At 53.2% G+C, this 22,351-nt stretch overlaps 1 protein-coding gene across 2 annotated transcripts; it reads right to left on the bottom strand.

Moving 5' to 3' along the window:
- Positions 1 to 16,655: 16,655 nt before the first annotated feature.
- On the bottom strand, positions 16,656 to 21,548 carry YPEL4 (yippee like 4). 2 transcript variants are annotated; one of them, XM_046016189.1, is made up of 5 exons: positions 21,259 to 21,548; positions 18,531 to 18,864; positions 18,342 to 18,385; positions 17,874 to 17,982; positions 16,656 to 17,652 (listed from the first exon to the last, which is right to left on the bottom strand). In XM_046016189.1, exons 2-5 carry the CDS (start codon positions 18,678 to 18,680, stop codon positions 17,563 to 17,565), a joined length of 393 nt encoding a protein of 130 aa, XP_045872145.1. In that variant the 5' UTR covers positions 18,681 to 18,864; positions 21,259 to 21,548; the 3' UTR covers positions 16,656 to 17,562. The 2 variants fall into 2 exon arrangements, with proteins under 2 accessions (XP_045872145.1, XP_045872146.1); XM_046016190.1 differs by having other exon boundaries at positions 18,540 to 18,864; positions 21,259 to 21,539.
- Positions 21,549 to 22,351: the final 803 nt, after the last annotated feature.

Genomic DNA, 22,351 nt, shown 5'->3' with positions numbered 1-22,351 from the left:
CAGGTCATGGGGCGTGTGGGTGGCTCCGTTGGTTAAGCGACTGCCTTTGGCTCAGGTCATGATCCCGGAGCCCCAGAATTGAGTCCTGCATCGGGCTTCCAGCTCCATGGGGAGTCTACGTCTCCCTCAGACCTTCTCTCCGCTCATGCTCTCTCTCACTCTCTCTCTCTCTTTCTCAAATAAATAAAGAAAATCTTAAAAAAAAATTTTTTTTAAAAGATCAGGTCATGATCCCAGGACCCTGGGATCGAGCCTCACGTGGGACTCTGTGCGCTGCGGAGAGCCTGCCTCTGCCTCTCCCTCTCCCTCTGCCAGCTACTCCCCCTTTAGTGTGTTCTCTCTCTGTGTGTCAAATAAATAAATAGGTAAATCTTTATTAAAAAAAAAAAGCAAATAAACCATGAAGCTCACCCCAAGGGTGTTAAAAGAAAGGAGAGAACTAGTTTCTTTCTTTCTTTTTTTTTTTTAGGATTGTATTTATTTATATGACAGAGAGAGAGACAGTGAGAAGGGGAACACAAGCTGGGGGAGTGGGAGAGAGAGAAGCAGGCTTCCCACCAAGCATGGGGAGCCTGATGCAGGGCTCCATCCCAGGACCCTGCGATCATGACCTGAGCCAAGGCAGACACTTAACGACTGAGCCACCCAGGTGCCCCGAGAACTAGTTTTTTTTTTTTTTAACAGATTTTTATTTATTTATTTGACAGAGAGATCACAAGTAGGCAGAGAAGCAGGCAGAGAGAGAGGAGAGAGAGAGAGAGAGAGAGGAGGAAGCAGGCTCCCTGCTGAGCAGAGAGCCTGATGTGGGACTTGATCCCAGGACCCTGAGATCATGACCTGAGCCGAAGGCAGAGGCTTAACCCACTGAGCCACCCAGGCGCCCCGAGAACTAGTTTCTGACACAAACTAGTTTTGCATTCTTCCAGCGTTGTTTACACTAGCCAAGAGGTGGAAGTAACGTGAATGTCCACTGGCTGAAAAGTGTGTGGATAAGGAACCCGTGGTGTCTACATCCAATGGAATATTTCTCAGCCTTCACAGAAGCACAGAAGCTAGAATGCTGGTTGCCTGGGTGGTAGGAGGAGGCAGGAGGGGGTTCTTGTTCAGTGGACATAGAGTTTCAGTTTTGCAAGATAAAAGGTTTTAGAGATCTGTTGCACGAGAGTGTGCATATATTAACACTCCGGTTATGTACACTAAACATGGGTTAATTGCATGTTATATGTTTTGCCACAATAATAATAAACCACCATTCCTGGGTCACAACTTTGTCTCAGGGATTATTACTACTATCGACAGATGAATAGGTAAAGAAGTGGATCCTGGGTGGCTCAGTCCTTAAGTGTCTGCCTTCTGCTCAGATCATGATCTCAGGGTCCTGGGATGGAGCCTGTGTTGGACTCATTGCTCAGCAGGGAGACTGCTGCTCCTTTCCTTCTGCCTGCTGCTCCCCTGCTTGTGCTGTCTCTCTGTCAAATGAATAAATAAAACCTTAAAAAATAAAAAGAGGGGCGCCTGGGTGGGTCAGTCATTAAGTGTCTGCCTTTAGCTCGGGTCATGATCTCCGGGTCCTGGGATCGGGCCCCACGATGGGCTCCCTGCTCAGCAAGAAGTCTGCTTCTCCCTTTCCTGCTTCCCCTGCTTGTATTCCCTCTTTGCCTGTCTCTCTGTCAAGTAAATAAATAAAATCTTTAAAAAAAAAAAAGAATAGGTAAAGAAAACATCTCTCTCTCTCTCTCTCTCTCTCTCTCTCTTTCACACACACACACACACACACACACACTGGAGTACTAGCCAACCTTAAAAAAAAGAAGGGAATTCTGCAAGAGGCAATACCATGGATGGGCCTCAAGGACATTCCGCTGAGTGAAACAAACCAGACACAGAGAGACAAGTACTGCATGACTCCACTTCTCTGAGGTATCTAAAATAGTCAAGCTCTTAGAATCTAGGAGTGGAACGGTGGCAAATGAGGAATTACTGATCAACTGGCGTGAAGTGTCAGCTGAACAAGATGAGGAAGTTCTGGAGACTGGCTTTAAGATGTTGTGTCTGTAGTCAACAATACTATATCGTCCGCGTGTAAATTCGTCAAGAGGACAGATCTCATGGTAAGAGTTCTTAGCACAGTGAAATAATATAAGAATAAAAATCTGGCAGTGAGCCAACAATTTATCTAGCCGAAGCTAGGCATTCTGATTTGTGCTCCAGAGAAAGTTCTATTCTGTCTGGGGAGCTATAACTAGGGAAAATGAAGGGCGTAGTCTTTGCTGTTGGGGAAGCTTTTGGTCTGGTGGGGAATCAGACATAAAACAACCATAACTCGGGGCACCTGGGTGGCTTAGTCAGCTGAGCATCTGACTTGGGCTCCAGTCATGATCTCAGGATCTTGGGATTAGCCCTGCTTCTGGCTCCTCGCTCAGTGGGGACACTGTGTCTCCCTCTCCTCTGCCCCTCACCTTCTGCTTGTGCTTTCTCTTCAATAAATAAATAAAATCTTTTTTTAAAAGATTTCATCTACTTTATTTGTCAGAGAGAGAGAGAGAAAGAGAGAGAGCACAAACAGGGGGAGCAGCAGGTAGAGGGAGAAGCAGACTCCCTGCTGAGCAAGGACCACCCCCCGACTAGAGACTCCATTCCAGGACCCCAGGATCATGATCCCAGCTGAAGGCAGATGCCAAACTGACTGAGCTGCCCAGGCGACCCTAAATAAATAAAATCTTAAAACAAATCACATAACTGCACAAGGCAGAAGTTGCAGCTAAAAAGGCAGGTAGAGATAAGTTTGGAAGACCATGAATGCTGGCTAAAATCTTTGAACTACATTCTATCTATCTATCTATCTATCTATCTATCTATCTATCTCTCTATCTCTCTATCTCTCTATCTATCATCTATCTATTTGAGAGAGAGCACGTGAACCCAGGGTGGGGGTTGATGGGGGAGAAACAGAGGGAGAGGGAGAGAAAGTCTTAAGTAGACTCCATGCTTGGCTGGACTCAGGGGCTGAATCTCATGACCCTGAGATCAGGACCTGAGCCCAAACCAAGAGTTGGAAGCTTAACTGACTGGACCACCTAGGTGTTCCAGGACTATATACTTCTTAAGAAGGTCTAACCTAGGGGTGCCTGGCTGGCTCAGTAATCTAAGCATCCAACTCTTGATTTCAGCTCAGGTCATGATCTCAGGGTCCTGGGATCAAGCCCTGGCTGGGGTTCCCTGCTCTGCATGGAGTCTGCTTGAGATTCTCTCTCTTTCTCCCTTTGTACACCCCCACCCCCACTTGTACTCACTCTCTCTCAAATAAATAAATAAAATTTTTAAAAATTCAAAAATAGGGGGCACCTGGGTGGCTCAGTGGGTTAAAGCTCTGCCTTCTCAGGTCATGATCCCAGAGTCCTGGGATCGAGCCCCACATTGGGCTCTCTGCTCAGCGGGGAGCCTGCTTCCCTTCCTCTCTCTGCCTGCCTCTCTGCCTACTTGTGATCTCTGTCTGTCAAATAAATAAATAAAATCTTAAAAAAAAAATTTAAAAATAGGTAAGTGAAGTCCAGAGGGTTCATTATCCCCTTGAGATGTACATCAAAACACAAAACGACAAAAAACACAGACTTTTCTGGAAAGAGTTACCCATAACTTCCATCACCTTCCTAAAAAGGGGTCCATGACCTGCTAAAGGTTAGGAAGCACCAGGGAGACATCACAATTTGGGCGATGTCATCTTTCAGATGAAGGATCTGAAGTTTGTGTTGTGGGTTCACCCTCTGATGGAGCTGGTTGTGGGGTGGGGGTAGTTGGGGGAGAATTTTCAGAGGCTGATATAAACCCCCAAGAGGGATATTCATCTGAGAGAGGAATGGAGAAAACAAGACTGTCTAAGAAGTAGCACGCACAGGATTTAGGGCAACTGGATGAAAGTGGCAAAGGAAAAGAGAGGTAAAGTTTAGAATTACAACGGGAACCCTCAGAAGAAGATATAAAAGAAACGGTGACTGACTTTTAAATGACACAATTTCTTTTTAATTTACTAATTTTTATTTTTTAAAATATTTTATTTATTTATTTGTCAGAGAGAGAGCACAAGAAGGCAGAGTGGCAGGCAAAGGAGACAGAGAAAGAAGCAGGCTCCCCATTGAGCAAGGAGCCTAATGTGGGACACGATTCCAGGACACTGGGATCATGACCTGAGCCAAAGGCACCCGCTTAATGGACTGAGCCACCCAGGTGTCCCTACTTATTTTTATTTTTAAGGTATAGTTGACACACCATCTGCACGATTTCTTTTAATCTGCCTTAAAGACAGAAGGAATATTTTCACAAATGCAGCCCAGGGTGCCTTCCAAACCACAAGTTACTAGGCAGTTGGCCAGAATTTCATTTTCGCCTATGGTGTGTTTTGATAGGAGAGCCAGATACACTAGTCTCATCCTCTACATCATGTGATTCACATCCAGAAATTCTGTAAGATCCTAATGGCTTGGCAAAAGCCCTAGAGTTCCCTGTTTACCTATAGGAACATGGTGCTTCAGCAGGTGACCTCTGAGCCTCCCCCACCTTTGTAAATACAGTCAAAGGTTCTCCTCTGGTTCTGTAGAGTCAAACCATGGGGCACAGGTCATTCCAATCTCTACAGCCGATAAGGGAGGGTGAAGAAGACGCCAAGGTTTTCAGCTGGAACCATTATGTTATGATTTTAATGTTGAAACAAAATGTAGGGAGAGAGGCAGGTCTGTGGGAAAGGCGAGGGTATGATAATCAAACTGGGTTTGGGCAAAATGAATCCAAAGTATCTTGGATGACACATTTTTTAAAAAAGACTTATTTATTTATTTTAGGGGGAGGGGGCAGAGGCACAGAGGGAGAAACAGAATCTCAAGCAGACTCCCCACTGAGTGCGGAGCCCAACTCGGGGCTCGATCCCATAACCCCAAGATCATGACCTCAGCTGAAATCGAGTTGGATGCCCAACCAACTGAGCTGCCCAGGCACCCCCCAAGGTATCTCTGAGACATTTTATCATCTGGGAATCTTCTGATTATGGGTGACAGGATCCTGAAACCTATGTGAATAGAAGAGGGACTGTGTTGGCGTACCTAACTAAACACTCAAGAGGTACTTCTGCAGGCGTGGCTGTATCAGGTTCTCAAATGATATCATCAGTCATCTGTCTCTCCCCATCTCTTGCCTTCTTTTTCTCTATTATGTTTTCTTTTTTCAAGATTTTATTTATTTATTTGACACAGAGAGAAAGAGATCACAAGTAGGCAGAGATTCAGGCAGAGAGAGAGGGAAATGGGCTCCCCGCCAAATAGAGAGCCCAATGCGGGGCTCAATCCCAGGACCCTGAGATCATGACCTGATTCAAAGGTAGAGGCTTAACCACTGAGCCACTCAGGCGCCCCTATTATGCTTTCATTTTAGGCAGATTCTCCTCCACATTGTAACAGTTAGGCCAGCAGCAGTTCCAAGCTTACCTGCTACCCGTGTAACCTCGGCCATGCCACTGTCCCAAAGGTTCCAGCCAACGTCTCTAGCCTGCTGCTGACGGACTCTGACTGGATACCCATCCTTGAATCAATTAATGTCATTTAACTGACTAAGTCGGCTGTGGTTGGTTGACAGTCTCTAAGCTGGCCCTCTGGTTATAGTACTTTCTAGTATTTGTACCTTTGTGCAATCCCTCCTCTGGAGTAAGACTTCTAGCTAACAGTATATGGCAATGTTGAGAGGTTGTCATGTTTTTTAAGTTCACTTTATTTATTTATTTTAAGTCATCACTACACCCAATCCAATGTGGGGCTTGAACTCACTGCCCTGAGATCAAGAGTTGCACGCTCCTCCGACAGCGCCATCCCGCGCCCCGAGGAGTTGTCACTCCTGTGACTAGCTGACAAAAGATTGTGATTTCCCTCTCGCTAACAGACACTCTCTCTTGCTGGCATCGATGATACCGGCTGCCATGTTGGACACAGAGACATTCCTAGGAACTTGAGTGTAGCCTCCAGCCAACAGCCACCAAAGAAATGAGTCCCTCATTTCTTTGGTGGAATGGAATGGAATTTGAATGGAATCCTACCAACCACTGTGAAAGTGCACTTGAAAGCAATTCTTTCACCCACGGAGCCTTCAGAAGAAACCCAGCCCAGCCATGGGGGACACTTCTACTGCAGCTTCATGAGACATCATGACCAGAGGACTCAACTAAGCCGTGCTCAGATTCTTGACCCACAGAAACTGCAAGAGATGAGTGTTGTCCTAAGCCATTAGGTTTGGGGCTAAATGGTTACACAGACAGACAGTAACAGCTGCGTTGTGTGATTGCCCCTGGAGGGGTAGATGAGGTAGATGAGGTCAGCCTCAGGTGAATCATGGGGATGGAAAGTAGAGAATAGGTGTTTCCACAAAGGAAAGCTAAGATGTAGTTACCAGAAGGGGAATAAAGTCTGCGTAGGCAAAAGCATGGATGTCTACCTCTCGCAAATATTTGGGCATGTAGAGAGGCAGCTAGAAACATACCTGGCCATGAGATTTGACAGTGATTCATGCATTGGTGATTGTTGAAACTGTAAGAATGGAGGTAGTTGCCCCCAAAGAGAGAAGGGTCAAGGGCAGATCTCGGGAATTGCAACAGTGAAGGGGCAGACGCGAGGAGAGCAAAGGTGATTACATGAGAAGAGAAGGGGCGCCTAGGTGGTTCAGTCGTTGGGCATCTATCTGCCTTCAGCTCAGGTCATGCTCCCAGAATCCTGGGATCAAGCCCCACATTGGGCTCTCTGCTCAGCAGGGAGCCTGCTTCCCCCCGACTCTCTCTGCCTGCCTCTCTGCCTACTTGTGATCTCTGTCTGTGAAATAAATAAATAAAAATCATTAAAAAAAAAGAAATCTGGGCCTTCTGTTCAGAGGTTGTACATTGGGAAGCCATCCACATAGATGGCTTAGCCATGGTGACTACTGAGGCGCCTAGTGGGCTCAGCTGGTCAAGCGGCAGACTCTTGATTCTGGCTTAGGTCATGATCTTAGGGTGGTGAGACCCAGCCTCACATCCAGCTCGGAGCTGGGCATGGAGCCTGCTTGAGATTCTCTCTCGCCCTCTGGCTCTGCTTCCCCACCCCCAGCTTGTGCTCTCTCTCTGACTGTTGAAATCAGGCATGTGTATGATTTTGTTGAGTGACAGAGTATGGAGGGAGAAGAGGGCTGGACAAATCCTTGCAGACTGTGTGTATGTAGGGAGCAGGGGAAGGAAGAGGACCCATGGGAAGGGACAGGAGATGGGATAGTTGGAGAAGTAGGAGGCAACCCAAGAGAGACCAGTCTTCCAGAAGCCACGAGCATTTCTGACATAGTCCGGAGAGTCAAAAGCTTGAGAGAGATTGTGTGTGATGGGGATTGAGAGAAGCATGGGATTGTTAAGAAGGAGGTCAAAAGCCGACTGGCACAGTGATGAGTTTCCAGGAGGGTGTGGGAGACCTGCACACCTACGCTGAGGACAAAAGTCTGGGCTGTGTCCCTGCACAACTCCCCTTCTTGGCTGCCTTTCTTGAGTCCCATTACGGCTTGTTGAGACACCAGGGTCCAAAACGGCCTGCCGTTTGGACACATGAGGTGTTGGCAAACTTTTGTTACACAGAGCTGGTTATTCTAGATTTTGCTGGCCATGTAGTCTCTGTCACAACCACTCAGCTCTGCTGCTATACGGTGAAAGCCTCCAGAGACGGTCCGTAACCAAATGGGTACTGCCGGGTTCTGATGAACTTTATTCACAAACAGGCAGAGGGCAGGATTGGGCCCGTGGGCTGGAGTTTGCTGACCCTCGCTGTAGGCTCACGGAAAGGGATTGGAGGTACAACACAGGGGAAAAGGAGGTACAACACAGGGGAAAACTGATGAAGCAAGAATAGGGTAAAGACCTCAGGGAAATGGGTTTGCCTCGTAAAGAAAGTTCTTACATTATTTGGGCACCTGTTACGGTCTGACTTCCTCTTTGTGTGTCTGCCTGGTACCCCTCAACGGGGAGCACCTGAGACCAGGAATGTGTCCTAGCAATGATTCCAGAGCCTTCCATACAGGAAGCACTCAGACATGTAAGTAGTGGAGAGAAGGAGGATGGTAAAAAGGCAGAGGCCCCTTATCCTGGAAGGAGGGGAAACTGAAGAGGTTCCCACAGAAAAGCCTATATCATTCCGGTGAATTAGGAGCCACTGATCTCTTCCCCAACATTTCAAATTCAGTCCTTCCAAGAGGTGGAGGATTGGAGCAGATGGTCTCCCCGTCTCACAATTGCAGAATTCCATGTGGTACACCCTGGGTAAATTTCTGGGGTTAGGGAGGAAAACAAAAGGGGCACACCTAGAATGGTCCCAGACTTGTTGTGGGGACAGTGGGGAAGGGAGGCCACTACAAAGCCATGGGATATTCTGGAACTCCCAGAGGAGGAGGGAAGAATGTGGAGGTGGGGTGGGGTGGCTAGGAGCCAAAGAGCTCCTGGATCTTTTTTTTTTTTTAACACTCTTATAACAAGTTGGACCGTGTCTGGCTGTTCCTGGCTTCCTTTTCAACTCTTTCCTGAGGATGGATGGGCCAAGCGGGATTTGGAAGGTGGTAAGCGAGAATGGAAGCTTTCTCCATGCAGTCCATTCCTGGGCAGAGGAAATCCGGAGACTGGAGACTGAGCCAAGAGGGAGAGAGGACAGTTTCTCCCCTGATAGCGACCTGGTGTCCACTCTGTCCTAGCAAGAACGCCTGTAGAACATAAATAAGGGGCCTGCAGACCATAGTGGGAGCAGCAGAGAGCTGAGGGGGGGGGTAGTTGGAGGCAGAGATGGGAGGCATCTCTTGGTGGGGAAAGAAGAAAAGCACCTTCAAGAAAAACAGTATCTTTGGAGCTGAGTAATGGCCAAGGGCAAGTGTCTAATCCTTCCGTGATCTGTCCCAGCACACCTTTCCATCCTTGCTGTTCCCCTTCATCCATCCTAGGTTCTCACTGAATCTCCCACCCACCCCTAACACTCCTCCTTTCTCCCATCTTTTCTGTTCTTTGAGTCTGCAATGCTACTTCCACCAGGGAGCCTTCTGAGATTCCATTCTCCATGGGAGGCCATCCCTCTTCCTCTGAACTCCTTCTCTGTCTGTTACCCAAGGAAACCGTTTAGCAATTTTCACCTGGAAGTAAAGGAGTATCGAAGGCAGAAGCCATTCTCCAGGCAACTGTGTCTTCTGTTTGCCTGTGGCACGTTACCCAGGCAGAAGGAGAGGCCCTCTGGCATGGGAAGTGGATAAAGACAAAGCGGATTAATCGCTCTCTGCTAGTTCCCTGCCGCGGTTCGTTCTCTGCTGGGTTAGGGCTCGGAGCGCCAATCTGAGCCTGCGGACACCAGGATCCTGGACACCCTGCACCCCTTCTCCTCCAGAAGCCCCAGCCCTTGGTTCATTCTGCTTCCTGGTCAACCCAAGGATGACTTTCTCTCACTTCCGGCCCCACAGCTTTCTCTCCTCGTGGTAGAAGACGGCATGATGGAGTCACTCAGTCACACTGGTTGAGGGAGCGAGGTCTGGTGGCTACCTATGTTCTTGTAAACCCGGCATACCCAGGAGCCAGTCTGCCCCTCCCATGGAGCTGGCTATCCCTTGATATCAGCCATACATTCGTCCTGGGTCAGAGTACATTTAATGAGTGAACTTAATGATTTATGTGGGGGAGAGGAGGTCAGGGGTGTGTGGAAGGACCCTGCAGAAGCCCAAAGGCATGTACTAAATGTAATGGATGTGTGTTAGTTTGGAAGCAAAATAACCTGCGGCTTGCCCTTGGGCCAGGAACATCTACAACCATCACCCCATCCACATCTTGGTTTCTATCCCTGAAAAAACAAGACAGTGGGGCCAACCTGCAAATTCCCTGCTAGCCCCAACCTTCCCTGGTCTGGTGAGTACACACCATATCTCATCTCCCTTGTCAGGAAGAGATTAACATAAGGAAAAATTCCTGAGAGAGGTGACTGCGATTTGAACCTCAGTTCCTGGACATTGACGGCCTTGGTGATCGGTGATTTGAATCTAGAGGATTCTGTACCTGAGGATGAAGAGAAAGAATCCCCCGGCCAAACCACCCACCACCCAACAAGAATCATGGAATGTTACTTACCAGCAGGACCATAAGGATTCTAGGCCTATGCTGTCCAATATGATAGCCAGCGGGCTACATGTGGCTATTCAGAAGTAATTACAGGGGTGCCTGGCTGGCTCAGTCAGCAGAGTAGGCCACTCTAGGTCTCAGGGTTGGTTGTAAGTTTGAACCCCACATTGGGTGTGGAGATTACTTTAAAAAAAATCTTAAAATAAAAGTAATTACAATTAAATGAAGTTAAATAGCTAGTTTCTCAGTCACATTGGCCACTCTCAGGTGTTCAGTAGCCACGTGTGGCTAGGGGATACCGTATCAGGTGATACAGATATAGAACATTTCCATCTTCACACAGAAACTCCTATAGGACCAAGCTCTGCTAGGCCAATCTATTGCAAATGAGGAAACAGGCCCAGCGAGCAAACTGGACATCCGCAAGCATGTTACGTGTACATGTGGGCCTAGAACAAAGGTTCCCCACTGCCAGGTCTGACCCATACCCTACTCCCTACTGCCTCCTTTCCCTATGACTCTCTGGGCTCCCCCAACTCAGTGCCCCTAGTGGGCCTAGCACGTGGGCCAGGCCGGGCTGGTCCCAGGGGATGTTTGTGACTGAGCAGAGCTCCAGATGCTGCGCATTCCTGGTAGGGTCAGACCTGCCCCGCGGCTCTCAGGGAATTAGCTTTTCCGAAGAGCCTCAGATCTTTCCGGAGCTGCCCTCTCTTCCTGCCCAGCCCAGGGGGCTGCCCGGTTCGGGAGGACTCGGGAGCTCTCTGCTCTGCTGGGCAAGGCAGAAAGCTGAACGGATTCTCTGTTGGTGAGGTACTTCTGCTCCAGGAGGGGCTGCAGGGGGATAGGAAATCTCATCCCTACATCGAACAAGGTCTCCAAGTCCAGCACAAGGGGCATCTGGGAACAGGGTTTCTGCCACCCCAGCCTCGGGGCCGCATTTGGCGGGAACCAGACCTGCCTCCACCTGCAACCCAGTGGGGGGTGGGGGGGTGATGGAAAGAGCGGGCAGAGGGGCGTCCAGGGGCGGGGGTAGGGGGTGAGAGGCCAGGGGAGGGGGCGCCCGGGAGCGCCCTGACCCCGCCGGCTGTTGGGAGGCGGAGGGGATGGGGGTTGGGGGAGAAGAGGGGAGCCTGGCAGCCAATGGGAGGGAGGATCTCGTTTCAAAAGGGTTAACCCACAGCCAATGGGAGCCTGGGGGAGCGGATCCTGCTCACTCCATTCAAGAATCCCAAGTATTCAAGATGGACGGCAGGGAGTGTGGAAGGAGAAAGGGGGCGAGGGGGGAAGAGCGAGCTGGGCAGAGGCGAGGGCGCCGCGGTCGGCCGGCCTCGGGACTCGGGCTGGGCGGCGGGCGGCGGGGCGGGCGCGGGGGCCCGGAGCCCGAGCCGGGGGAAGGGCAGGCGGGCTGCGGGAGGGCGTGCGAGAGGGGGAGCGAGGCCGGGGAGGGAAGCCGAGAGGGAGGGAAGGGCAGAGAAAGAGCCCGGGAAGAAGGAGGTGGCAGGCAGAGGAACGTAACGAAGAGCAATGTGTAGGTATCGGGAGCTCCCAGAAGGGTAACGCCGGCGGTTCTCGGTTTTTTTCTCTCTCGGGCGGGGAGGGGCCGGTCTGGGCTCTTTCTCTCGTCTTCTCGTCCCCCCCTTCACGCTCCCCCACTCGTGGGCATCTCTTTGGGGTCTCCTTTCGAAACCACGGCGACTGGGGAGCCCTGGGCATGTCTCGCCGGGGTGGCTTCCCTGTCATTTTCCAGCGGGGGGTGTGGTGGGGAAGGGGCGGGGGGCCCGGCTGGGCAGGGCTGAGGCTGGGCCATCTGTCCGTGCTCGGGCGTGTGTGGGAGGGTGTGGGGGTGCGGGGCACGGGGGCCCTGGCGGGGGTGTGCGGGGAGGGGAACGCAGGGGCTGAAGGGCTGGAGCCGGGCAGGGAGTTCTGCATCCTGAGAAGTTGTGGGGTGAGCCAAGGGGCTGTGAGTGGGTGGGAGGCCCGCTCCTGAGCTTAGAGTGTGCGGGATTAAGGGGTGCAGGGTTGTGGGGGAGCTGTGTGCTCACACTCCAGAGCTCGCTGTTTGGGTAAGTGTGGAGTAAGGGCTGAGCAAGTATGGCTGGGAGTTTGTGTGCGCGCGTGTGTGGTCCAGCCTGGAGGTGTGTGTGTTGGGGGGGGCACAGTTGGGTATTGAGGGAGAGAGCCCCCCACCCTCCACTTCCCCCCTGCCCCTCTCATCCCATTCACAGAACATGGCTTTCACGACCCTCCTGGTCTCCTCCGCCTGTCGCCATGGCTGCGGGGAGGGGGTGGGAGGAGACAGTTGGGGCCAGCCCCTGCCCCTGCTGCTCCGGCTAACCCTCCACCTGCCCTTTCTCTCCCTTCCACAGGCTGGGCCCCATCCCCTGCTGCTCTGGGGGGCAGGGGCCGGAAGATGGTGGCCAATGAGGAGGGGGAGTGGAGAGAACTTGAGCCGGGGCCTCCCCTCCCCCATTTCCTTCTCGGTCTCTACACCCGCCTCTGGAAGGAGCTGGGGGATGGCTCCTGGGCCCAAGGTGGGGGAGGGGCCCTGCTGGCTGGTGAATCGCAGGGCCCGCACTGGAAGGAGATGGGTGTGAGAGCTGAGGGGATCTGGGCCCTAGCCCCCTCTCCCCGCTCTGCCCAAGGCAAGATCTGGGCACTCCTTGGTGAATAACCTTCCACCAGCCTCCCTGAAGCAGACTGGGTAGTCCTGCCTTTACTCCTCTCTGCTCCCTGTTGGCCTGATCCTGTTCCCAGCTGGGGCTGGTTTGCCTAACACAGTCCTGGTGACTGACCCTAGTGGGGCCTTGATTTCCGTCATTGCAACTGTGCAAACTGTGGGATAGGGCCCCATGTCTGCAGATCACAGGAGCAAAGGCTCCTGCTTCCTGGGGGGGTGGGAGGAAGCTGGAGGGGAAGCCCTGAGGAAGAGCTCCTAACTGGAATCCTGCCCTCTGGGCCTGCTGCTGGCTGTGGAGTGGGGAGGAGAGCATCTCCCAGAGGCGGCTCCATCCCATGGAGGCTTTCATTGATTGGTGTGCCTGAGGAATCACCTCTGCCCCTTTGGGGCGCACACCGTTTACCAGGTCAGAACTGGAGTTAGGCTTCTGAGACCAGCACTTTAGCCAGGAATGGGCCACGCGGAAGCTCTGAACCTTTGGCTTTGGGTTTTGATCAGTCTCAGGATTGTTTATCCAATGTTGAAGCCCCCTTGAATAGGAGAGGATGGCGAAGTTGTGAGTGAGCTTGAAGACTGTAAGGGGAGTCCCTGGGTAAAATCAGGAACGGCTCACATTTTGGTCTCGCTGCCAATGAAAGCCTATCCCTAATGCTCACTACGAGAGAGGGAAGCACCCTCACGATTTTGTTCGGTGTTGAATGCATATGGTGACTTTGAAGACCATGGATGGGGTTTCCCCCTGCGGCTTCCACCCTTAGACTTGAAAACTGCACGGTGTTGCTGGGACCTGTGACTCTGCTCTTCCACATTCTGGTCCTGGAGGTACATCTGAGCTGGTTCCCTCGAGGCCCAGAACTCCTTTATCTGTACTAAGGAGGGAGAGCTTTCGAGTAAGGGAGAATAGACAGTGCTGTGGTCCTGGTCAGCAAGCTCCTCCAGAAGAGAAGCTGACCGAGATCAAGGCCAGGGGAACACAGTTTCACATGAATGACCCCCAGACTTTTGTGGTTGTTGTCAGTCTCTTCCAACTGAGGGCCAAGCTTAAGGTCTCCGCTTTAGCTCCCTCCATGTACCCTGTCTCCCCTCCCCCTGCCCAAAACCTTAAGAGAAAGGCAGTCTCTGTTGGGAAGGATGTGAGGAAGGAGGCCAGAGGAGGAAGGGGACACAAAAATAGAGGGTTAGCACTGAGTTGGGAGGAAAGGGGTCTCAAAACTGAGAAGGGACCGAGTGAGGCCAAGAGAGCTGAGTGGGCCGGGGCCTGGGAGAAGGGACGAGGAGGCAGGGCCGGCATGCTAATGCTGCGGGCCGGAGCTCTTTTCACATTGTGCTACTGTCTGCACCTACCACTAGCAGTGCAATGTTAAAAGGGCATTGGCCGTGTAGTGCTACCCAGCGCCGGCTGCCTCCTCAGCATCAAGACCTCCTCTCCCCTCTGGGCGCCAATCAGCTATCTTCCTGGTAAGAAGCTGGGAAGCCTGTTAGTAGCCACGCTAACGGCTCACATGAATGGAAGCACTTCGATGTGCTAGGCACTTCATCCTTGATGATGAAAGCCAATGAACTTCTTGGCAAGTAACACCCCCATTTTACAGATGAAAGCACTGAGAGCCAGACAGGTTTAAGCATGGTGTCCACGGTTACACAGCTTTTAGACTGCAGAGCCTAGATGTAACCCCGTCCTAAGGCTGCCAGCTCACCCATGTTTTGGTAGACTTCTCTGGAGAGATTTGAGTCGGTTCTGTACCCTGGGAGGCTGCCTGAGCTGAGGGTTGGAAAGTTTTGATGCCACCTGCTGGTTGTATGAGGGTATCTTCCAAAGCCTCAAACCTTTAAGGACAAAAGTGGTGGCTTGTCTTAGAAGGAAGAGTTCCCAGGCTCAAACTGGGATTGGAAGGTGGGCAGAGAATGTTGGGAGGATCACTCATAGGACCAGAGTAGACCTCCATGACAAAAAGTGGATACACAGCAAAGAAAAAGGGCTAACCTGGAAGAACTGCTCAACAGGGACAAGGACCTGTGTGCCCCCTGGCATTCCACACCTACAGCTTTTAGGGCATGAAAGGGAGGCCATATCTCTGCCTGCAGTTCCGAGCATGACCCCGTGGGTACTACAGGGCAATTAACAATACTTCTCTGGGGTACACCTGTCTGGGCATCCCAGGTTTAGACAGCAGTGCCCATGACCTGACCTTGGAGATTAAATAGCACCCCTGGAGTCAAGGCCACAGAATGATTCTTTCCAGAGAGATTACAAAGAACTCTGGAAAGAATCAGCAGTGACTACTCCACTTCTCTGTTTCCCACAGTGCCTAGTTAGCTTAATGAACATTTGTGAAAGTAAACAGAAAGGAGGCCGATTTGGGGAACTTTAAGAAGGTTGCTAATCTGTGCCTGATTTTCAGGGTTAGCGCTTGGGGCTTGAGAAGAGAAGACTTCCTGGACTTTGATGCGGGAAGTGGGATTGGGAGGGTTTCTGGGTCCCTTGCTGCAGGCAGCCCTCTGAGGCCTCCCAGATGGAGGTGCTGGACATCATCCTTTCGTGGCTTGCATTTGTCTTGCATCTTCTTCCCTCCTGCCTTTTTGCCCAGTCTCTCCTTCCTTCCTTCCTTCCTTTCTTTTCTTTCTTTTTTTCTTCCGTGTATTAACGTTTCTGTTTGAGCCTCTTCTCTGGGCACAAAACAGCCATTTGATGATGTCACGCCACTCTTGTTCAAAAAACAAGAATTTTTCAGTGTTTTCCCAATGCCCTTGGGATGAAATGTAGATCCCTAAATGGTCTGTCTTTCCTGTGTCCTCTCTCTCACCCACTGGCATTTCCACTCCAGCGCTGGGAAACTTCTGTTCCCTCCTCAAATTAAGCTAAGCCACTTGACATACAAAGTTCTCTCTGTCTGAAAGAGTCCCCCTCCCCACTTCCCCCTATGCCCACCCGAGGGCTCCTCCACGTGCCATCAGTCATCACCTCTGTCTTCTTTGACTCCTCAAATCTAGGCTAAGCCTCTCCTAGGAGCTCCAGAACCTTCTGCCCAGAGCCCTTGTAACCCTGTTCCTGGAACTGGCTCGGTATTGTTTGTCCTCCCTAACGGGAAGGACTGAAAGTCCCCCGAAGTCAGGCCACAGCTGCCTTGTTCTCCACTGCCCCCTCGGTGCTGAACACAATGCCTGGCAGGTCACGGGTGCTCTACAAAGATCGGCGGTATCAGTGAACGAGTCTGGATAACAAGCTAGCTTACCAAAAAAAAAAAAAAAGTATTTGTATGATGTGTACAGTCCTCCCCGCAGTTGTCAGTGACCCAGCAAACAACCATGGGGATTTCATATCACTGCCAAAAAGTGCGCGTGGCGCACACGGTGGTACTGATGCTGCGGTTTTCGAGCCATTTCCTTCCACTTGGTCTCTGCTGTGCTGGGGCAACACCTTGGGTGGGTCGATTTTCCTTTCAGCCCTAAGTGTGGCCCTGAACTGACCCAGACATTTCAAAACCAGGCTGCAAAGCAGTAGGACCCAAGGACACCCTTGTTCAGGGAAGAGACCCTTCCAGGGGCCCAGTCCCGGATCCAGGCAAAAACAGGATTCGTTGTCAAGGGCTCTGGAAGAGGAACTGGTTTGGACGCTCCCGCTGGAACTTGGCTCACAAAAGCTCCCTCTTCACTAAGCAGACCTCACCTGAAGACCCAACCCCTGGTTAAAGCGCCTGTGGGGTTTTGACACAGACAAAGCAGTTGCTGCCCTCTAGTGGCGGGAAGGGACAGGCCCCTGGGGGGCGGTGCGGGGGCGGGGGGGGGTGTGACAGACTCGTATATGGTCGGTACACGGGAAGGACAGTCAAGAGGACAGAGTCCCTCACAGTTGCTTTTCCCCTTTTTATTAAAAATAGACCCAAACACTTTATGTATCATACAAAAGTTTCGTTCGCTGGTGGCAGCCACGAGGAAGCCTGACCCCGTGGCACTGATACCCCACCTCCCCTCCAAGGGACTGGGTCCCAGAGAGCAGTGGCTGGGCCTCAGAGAATGCCCAGAAAGCCTGCTCGCGCTGGAAACAGCCAGCTGGGGTGGGGGCTGTTGCAGGAGCAGCTTTCCCCACCCCACCCACTGGCGAATATACTCGAAAGTGCCTCTTTAGTGCCAAGATGAACTAAAAAGTGGAGTGAAATGGAAACCCCTGTGATTCTTTTATTTCCCAGGGCTTGGGATCTGGGATTTTTTTTTTTTTTCTCCCCTTCCACCCCCGAATCCTTTCTCCTACAAACGGGGGCGGAAAACTTCACCCTCAGAGACTGGTGTCTCGTGGTGTCTGAGGCCAAAATTTCACTCCAACTCAAACCCCTTCTCATCTGCTGTCCTGTGGCCTGGGACCTACCAGCCCCATGCCTAAGGCTTGTCCTCCGTTCACTCAAACAAGAGGTTAGGGCAGAAATGGATCCTTCTATGGTCCTCTGCCTGACCTATGCCCTGCCATCACCTCCACTTTCAGGACCTTAGGGCTAGAAGGACCCACAACCATCCTCTTTCCCAGCTCTGTCTCTCCCTGACTGCTGCCCACTCCTGAGCCTTGAACACCCCTGGGGTATCCCAGACCACCCTTCCAAAGGGGCCTGGGGGTGATGAGGTGGAGAGGGGGAGCGGTGGTGGGAGCCGGCTTCCCCCCAGGGGTGGGGCAGTACTCATGCTGGTATGGACTGCTTGGCAGGGCCAGGGGACAGGTGTGGGGAGGGTGGGCATGCGGAGGAAGGGCACAGCCTGCCTGAGCCCCTCAGTCCCAGCCGTTGTCTTTCACCATGTGTGACATTTCAATGATGTACTTCCCCTCCTTGTACTTCTGGCTTGTCTCAAAAGCCTGCTCCTGGTGGAGGGGAAGCAGTGAATGTAGAACAAAACAAACCCCCTCCAGGTCCTCCTCCTACCCGGGCTCCTACCCCTGTCCCCAAAAGCCCCTGCGCAGTCCGACCCAGCAACGAGCTCCCTGCTTCTTTGGACCATGCAAAAGCCTGCAGTGGTCCCTGGGGCTCTGGGGGCCATGACGAGCGTCCACGTGAGAGGGTGGCCCCCTCTCTAGGTACTTACATACTTCCAGCCCAGGGTGGTTTTGCAGCTCTCGCAGAAAATGTCAGCTACCGAGTGGAGCCCCGTGAGCAGGAGGCGCTGTTCAGCGGGTCCGCAACCCACGTTGACCCTGTCTCAGGAAACACGAAGGACCCGGCACCAGTGGGGTCGTTCTGTCAGTTCAGCCCCCAAACAGCCCAAAGGAGCTTCCACCTGGAGAGCGCTTAGCCCACCCCACGGGAAGCCCGGGCCGGCCACACTCCACCCCTGCATGCCTAGGGCCTGGGCCTCTCCTCTCCAGGGCAGCGGTTCCAGTTCTGCCCAGACTCTCCACGAGAGAACCAAGGACTGAGTTTCTGGACCCCTTGGCAGAAGGAGAGGCAAGAGCCAAAGGTGCAAGGCCACCTGCTGACGGCTCACCCCTTTCTCTGCCCTGGAAAGTTGCTCGGACTCACGCACACACATACACACAGAGAGAGGTAGACTCACACGGAGTTAAACAGGTAGGCTCGGCCGTGGCTCCCTTGGAAAGACTGTGGAGACACAGGACAGAGAGTGACTGCTGGGTTGCCCTTGGCCCCACTGCCTGAGCCCCCCAGGGGCGAGGCGGAGGGCGGACGGCCTTCGTTGGCTCTCCCCTCCGTGAATCCCGGTGGGAGAGAAGTGGCGGAGCCCCACCTGGCGTACCTTGGAGATGAGCTCATCGTGTTTGGCCAGGTGTGCGCGGCAGTGGACGCAGCTATACGTGCGGTGGCAACGGGGCAGGTAGCTGCGGAACGTCTTGGCGGGGAGGCAGGCAGGGCCCGGGCCAGGGTCGCAGCTGGGCATGACAGGCTGGAGGACAATGCCCTGGCGGGCCGGAGGGGCTGGCGCCGTGCAGCCCCCGCACAGACGGTCGCAGGTGAAGCAGCGGAGCAGGTTGGCTAGAGCCGTGTTTCAGGGCAGGAGAAATGTGGGGGGGCTGCCCGGCCAGGGCCCCCCCAGACGTGAACCAGATAGAAATGGAAGTCACCTGGGAAGAGGAAAGAGTGCATCAGGAGAGCCCTGACCTCCCAAAGAGCCCCTCCCCAGGGGGAATGGGGAAGATGGGCTCCACTCCGCCCTGCCCTGACTTCCCCCACCACCAGGGACCCTCAGTGTGTCAGTCGCACCATCGCCCGGTCCCCTGGATTCCCGGCTGCGCTGGCAGCCGTTCCAGGCCTCTGATGCCACAGCCGGAGAGGTGGTGTCTCTCCCTCCTGGGGCAGGAGGAGCCTTCGCCGTTTTCCACTGAGAGCAGCCTGCTGGTACCAACGCTGCCATGGGAGCATTGTCATTGGCAAGTGTCCTCTCTCCTGGGTTTCAGCCCTTTTGTGAGGGTCTGCACCCCACGTGTGCTGCTAGGCTCGGGTTCAGAGCCTTTGACAAGTTGGGGAAGCCTGGCGGTTTTTCTCTTCTGCGGACTCCATTTGCAATGCAATTGGTCCATACATTCTGTGTCGGGGAGAAGCCGACCCGAAAGGCAGGAAGGCACACACACCCTGCTCAGCTCTGTCCTGGGGCTGGGGTCCTGCACTTTGGGAACTAGAACTTCATGGATGTCTCCTTTGGTACCAAAGACCTCAGACGTGGCCGCTTGCCAGCCCTGCACTTTGGTCCACTCATTCCAGCTCAGAAACAGCGACTTGGCTCTTTTCTCAGCCTCTGAGCCCCCTTGGTTTCTACTGCTCTTTGCTCACTGTTGCCTTAGCCTCAGTTAAAGACTTCGACATCCAGCCCTAGGAGAGAACAATATCTTTCCTTCAGGAAAATCTAATAGCTAGCTGGAAACAATGGGTAATGGGGATCACGGCAGGGAGGGCTGCCCTCCTGGGCTGTGTGGTGTGGTGTGGGAGCAATGTCCACTGCAAAAGTTGGGGGACTCTATTTTCAAAACCTAGGCCTGGGGATACAATGCGGAGAACGTTTCCACCTTCTCCCTGGAGTAGGGACAAACAGCAGTGACTCTGTGGGTGACATTAGATAAAATTGCTGGGTTCGGATTAGGAATGTTGAGGGAGAGGTCAGTATCTGCCTAGACTCCAACCCCAAAGTGGCAGAGGGTGCTAGAGGCAGCAGATAAGAAGGGAGGGGCCCCCTGTTGGCTCTGATAAACGGGCGAGGTTCTGCCTTCTCCATGGGGCCTTGAGGCCTGCCTTGGGTGACTTAGCTCAAGTCTGGTTCCGAGGTGCCAGCTGGGTACTCTGGCAACACAATGCTATTAAGCAGAGCAGAAGTGGCATGACTGCGAGTAGCCTGGGCAAGCAGGCTCTCATCCTGTGCCCTGTGGTGGCCACTGGCACCCCAGCCGTTCCAGTGTTTCCTGGGGCTGCCAGGCAGTCTCTCCACAGAACCCCCACCCCGGACAGAGCTCATCTTCAGTTTGAGGTCCTCTACCCCTGGCTGGGCCCCAGAAAGACACCTTGAGCTGAGTTCAGGGTGACATTGGGCTCTGGCCGCAGAAGAGGGGCCCTCCTCACCAGCGTCCACTGTTCAGCGCCCACTTCCCAGGTCTGCCTTCAACTTTGCCTGTGAGCTCCCCTCTGCTGCGCTCCACCTAGTGCACCTGCCAGGGGCCCGGCCAGGGGCCAGGCTAGGTCCCTGCTCTCTATCTCCTCCCCAGGCCTCCGACACACCTCCCTCCCTCTCTCGCCCCTGCCTCCCCATCAGGCCAAGGAGAGGCTGCACAGAAGGCCAGAGACTCACTCACAGGAGGGGGAGCTTGGGTCATTGCTTCCCCGGCTCAGATCACAGGAGGAATCAAGTTAGGCAAATGACGGAAAAAACAAAGGCAAGCTGAGTGCCGGGGAGAGGATGTTCCCCCAAGTGAGATGGGGCTGGACCGTGGGAGGTGGGGGAGAGGGAGCGCTGGGGGGAGGAGGGTGCTGAGCAACCAGCGCTGACAGCAGAGGCGCCCAGGCGGAGGCTTGTGGAACCAGGTGCGAATCCTGTGCCTGGTTGCGGGGGGGGGGGGGTGGGGGGGTGGGGGGGGGTGGGACACAACACCTGCTCACAATGGATTTTCTCATCTGCTCCGAGGTTTCACCGCCCCCCCCTCCCGGGCTGGCGTTCTCGGCATGGTATGGTCCAAATAATTAGCAGCGCAGCCAACCTCCCGGGCGGGCTTCGGGGGTCTGCACCAGCAGCAAAACAATAAACAGTGAGGCCTGATGCAGCAGCCAAAGTTGCCGGAAAATAAGTGCGGGAACCGTCAGAGCCCTGAGAGGGATGGAGGAGCAGAGAGAGGAGCGGAGGCAGCGGGGAGGGGGAAGGGAGGACAAAGGGTGGATGAATAATGCTTTTGCAATGGGGAGAAAGCAACACGCAGCAGGAGGAGGAAATTTGCAAAAGGGAAAAAAATTCATTTGGAGAAGGGCTGCCCCCTCACCTTGAGGTCTGCTCCAGAGATCTCCGTCTATCTCTCTCTCTTTTTCTCTCTCTCTCTCTCAATCTCTCTGCTCACTCTTCTCTCTTCTCTCTCCGCTCCTTCAATTGGGAAGGGGATGGGGGCGGGGGAAGGTAGTTAGGGGCTGGAGACTGGGGCTGCCAAGCTGGCCAGCTGCTGGGGGGCCAGAGGTTGTCTCTCGTCTGTACCTCGGTCTGTGGGTGAATGTAGCTGTGTGTTGTGGAACTGCATCATAACACTGTGAGTCATCCATTCCCCCACCCCCTCACCTCCCACGTCAGAGCAGGGCTGGGAGACACAGGAGGCGGGTTGGGAGGAAAGGAGGGGGCAGGCGTTGAGGGATGGGTCTAGGGGAGGGAGCAGGGGGGTGGGAGCAGACGGATAGGACGGGAGGAGGGATGCTAGAGGAGAGGCTGGTTGCTGAGGAGGAAGGCAGTGTGGCCAAGGAGACAGAAGGAACCTGGGGGAAGGACAGGGCTGGGCAAGGATGGAGTACGGGTGGCAGGCTGGAGGGAGGGAGGTGGCCAGGCAGTGACAGTGAGAGATGGATGCAGAGAACTAGGCGTGTGCACACATTCAAGAGAATATATTTCCCATCTCAGCCCGGACGCCAGCCCTGACGCAGGGAGAAGAAAGACATACTGATGGTTACATTGTGCTCGCCAAGCTTGAACCGGACATTTCCAAGCCTCGGAGCCTCAGCTTAATGCCCCTCAAGGAGTCATAGATGGAATATGACCTCTCACAAGCAGGAACCCTCAGCTACCTCCAAGTTACTTGTGCTTCGGGAAGAGAGACACCCATATTACATAAGGTTCTCTACTGGGCTGTAAACTTTCTGAGAAAGGTCCTCTGGGAAACTCCTCTCTGCATCCCAAGACTGCAACGTCTAGCGCAGAGCCTTGCCTATAGAAGATGATCACAAAACAGCAGTCGAGCTGCATCTTCCGACAAGATCCAGGTGTCTGGCTTTGGTCTCAAAGGGACCTGAGTTCGAGTACCAGCTTTGCCAGTACACTCACCAGGAACCCCTGGACAAGTTTCTGGTCTTTGTGCCACCAGTTTTCCACTCCTC

Source organism: Meles meles, chromosome 8 (genome assembly GCF_922984935.1).
Source record: "Meles meles chromosome 8, mMelMel3.1 paternal haplotype, whole genome shotgun sequence".
Taxonomy (NCBI): Eukaryota; Metazoa; Chordata; class Mammalia; order Carnivora; family Mustelidae; genus Meles; species Meles meles.
The sequence above is the reverse complement of the archived record's forward strand: the minus strand, read 5'-3'. Positions and strand labels throughout refer to the sequence as shown.

Excerpts from the sequence above, each read along its gene's own strand:
- YPEL4 (XM_046016189.1), bottom strand. The coding sequence starts at position 18,680 with ATGCCCAGCTGCGACCCTGGCCCGGGCCCTGCCTGCCTCCCCGCCAAG. Across the intron at positions 17,983-18,341 it reads GCCTACCTGTTTAACTCCGT|GGTCAACGTGGGTTGCGGAC; the intron begins GTGAGTCTACCT and ends TTCCTGAGACAG. Across the intron at positions 17,653-17,873 it reads CCACCCTGGGCTGGAAGTAT|GAGCAGGCTTTTGAGACAAG; the intron begins GTAAGTACCTAG and ends CCCCTCCACCAG.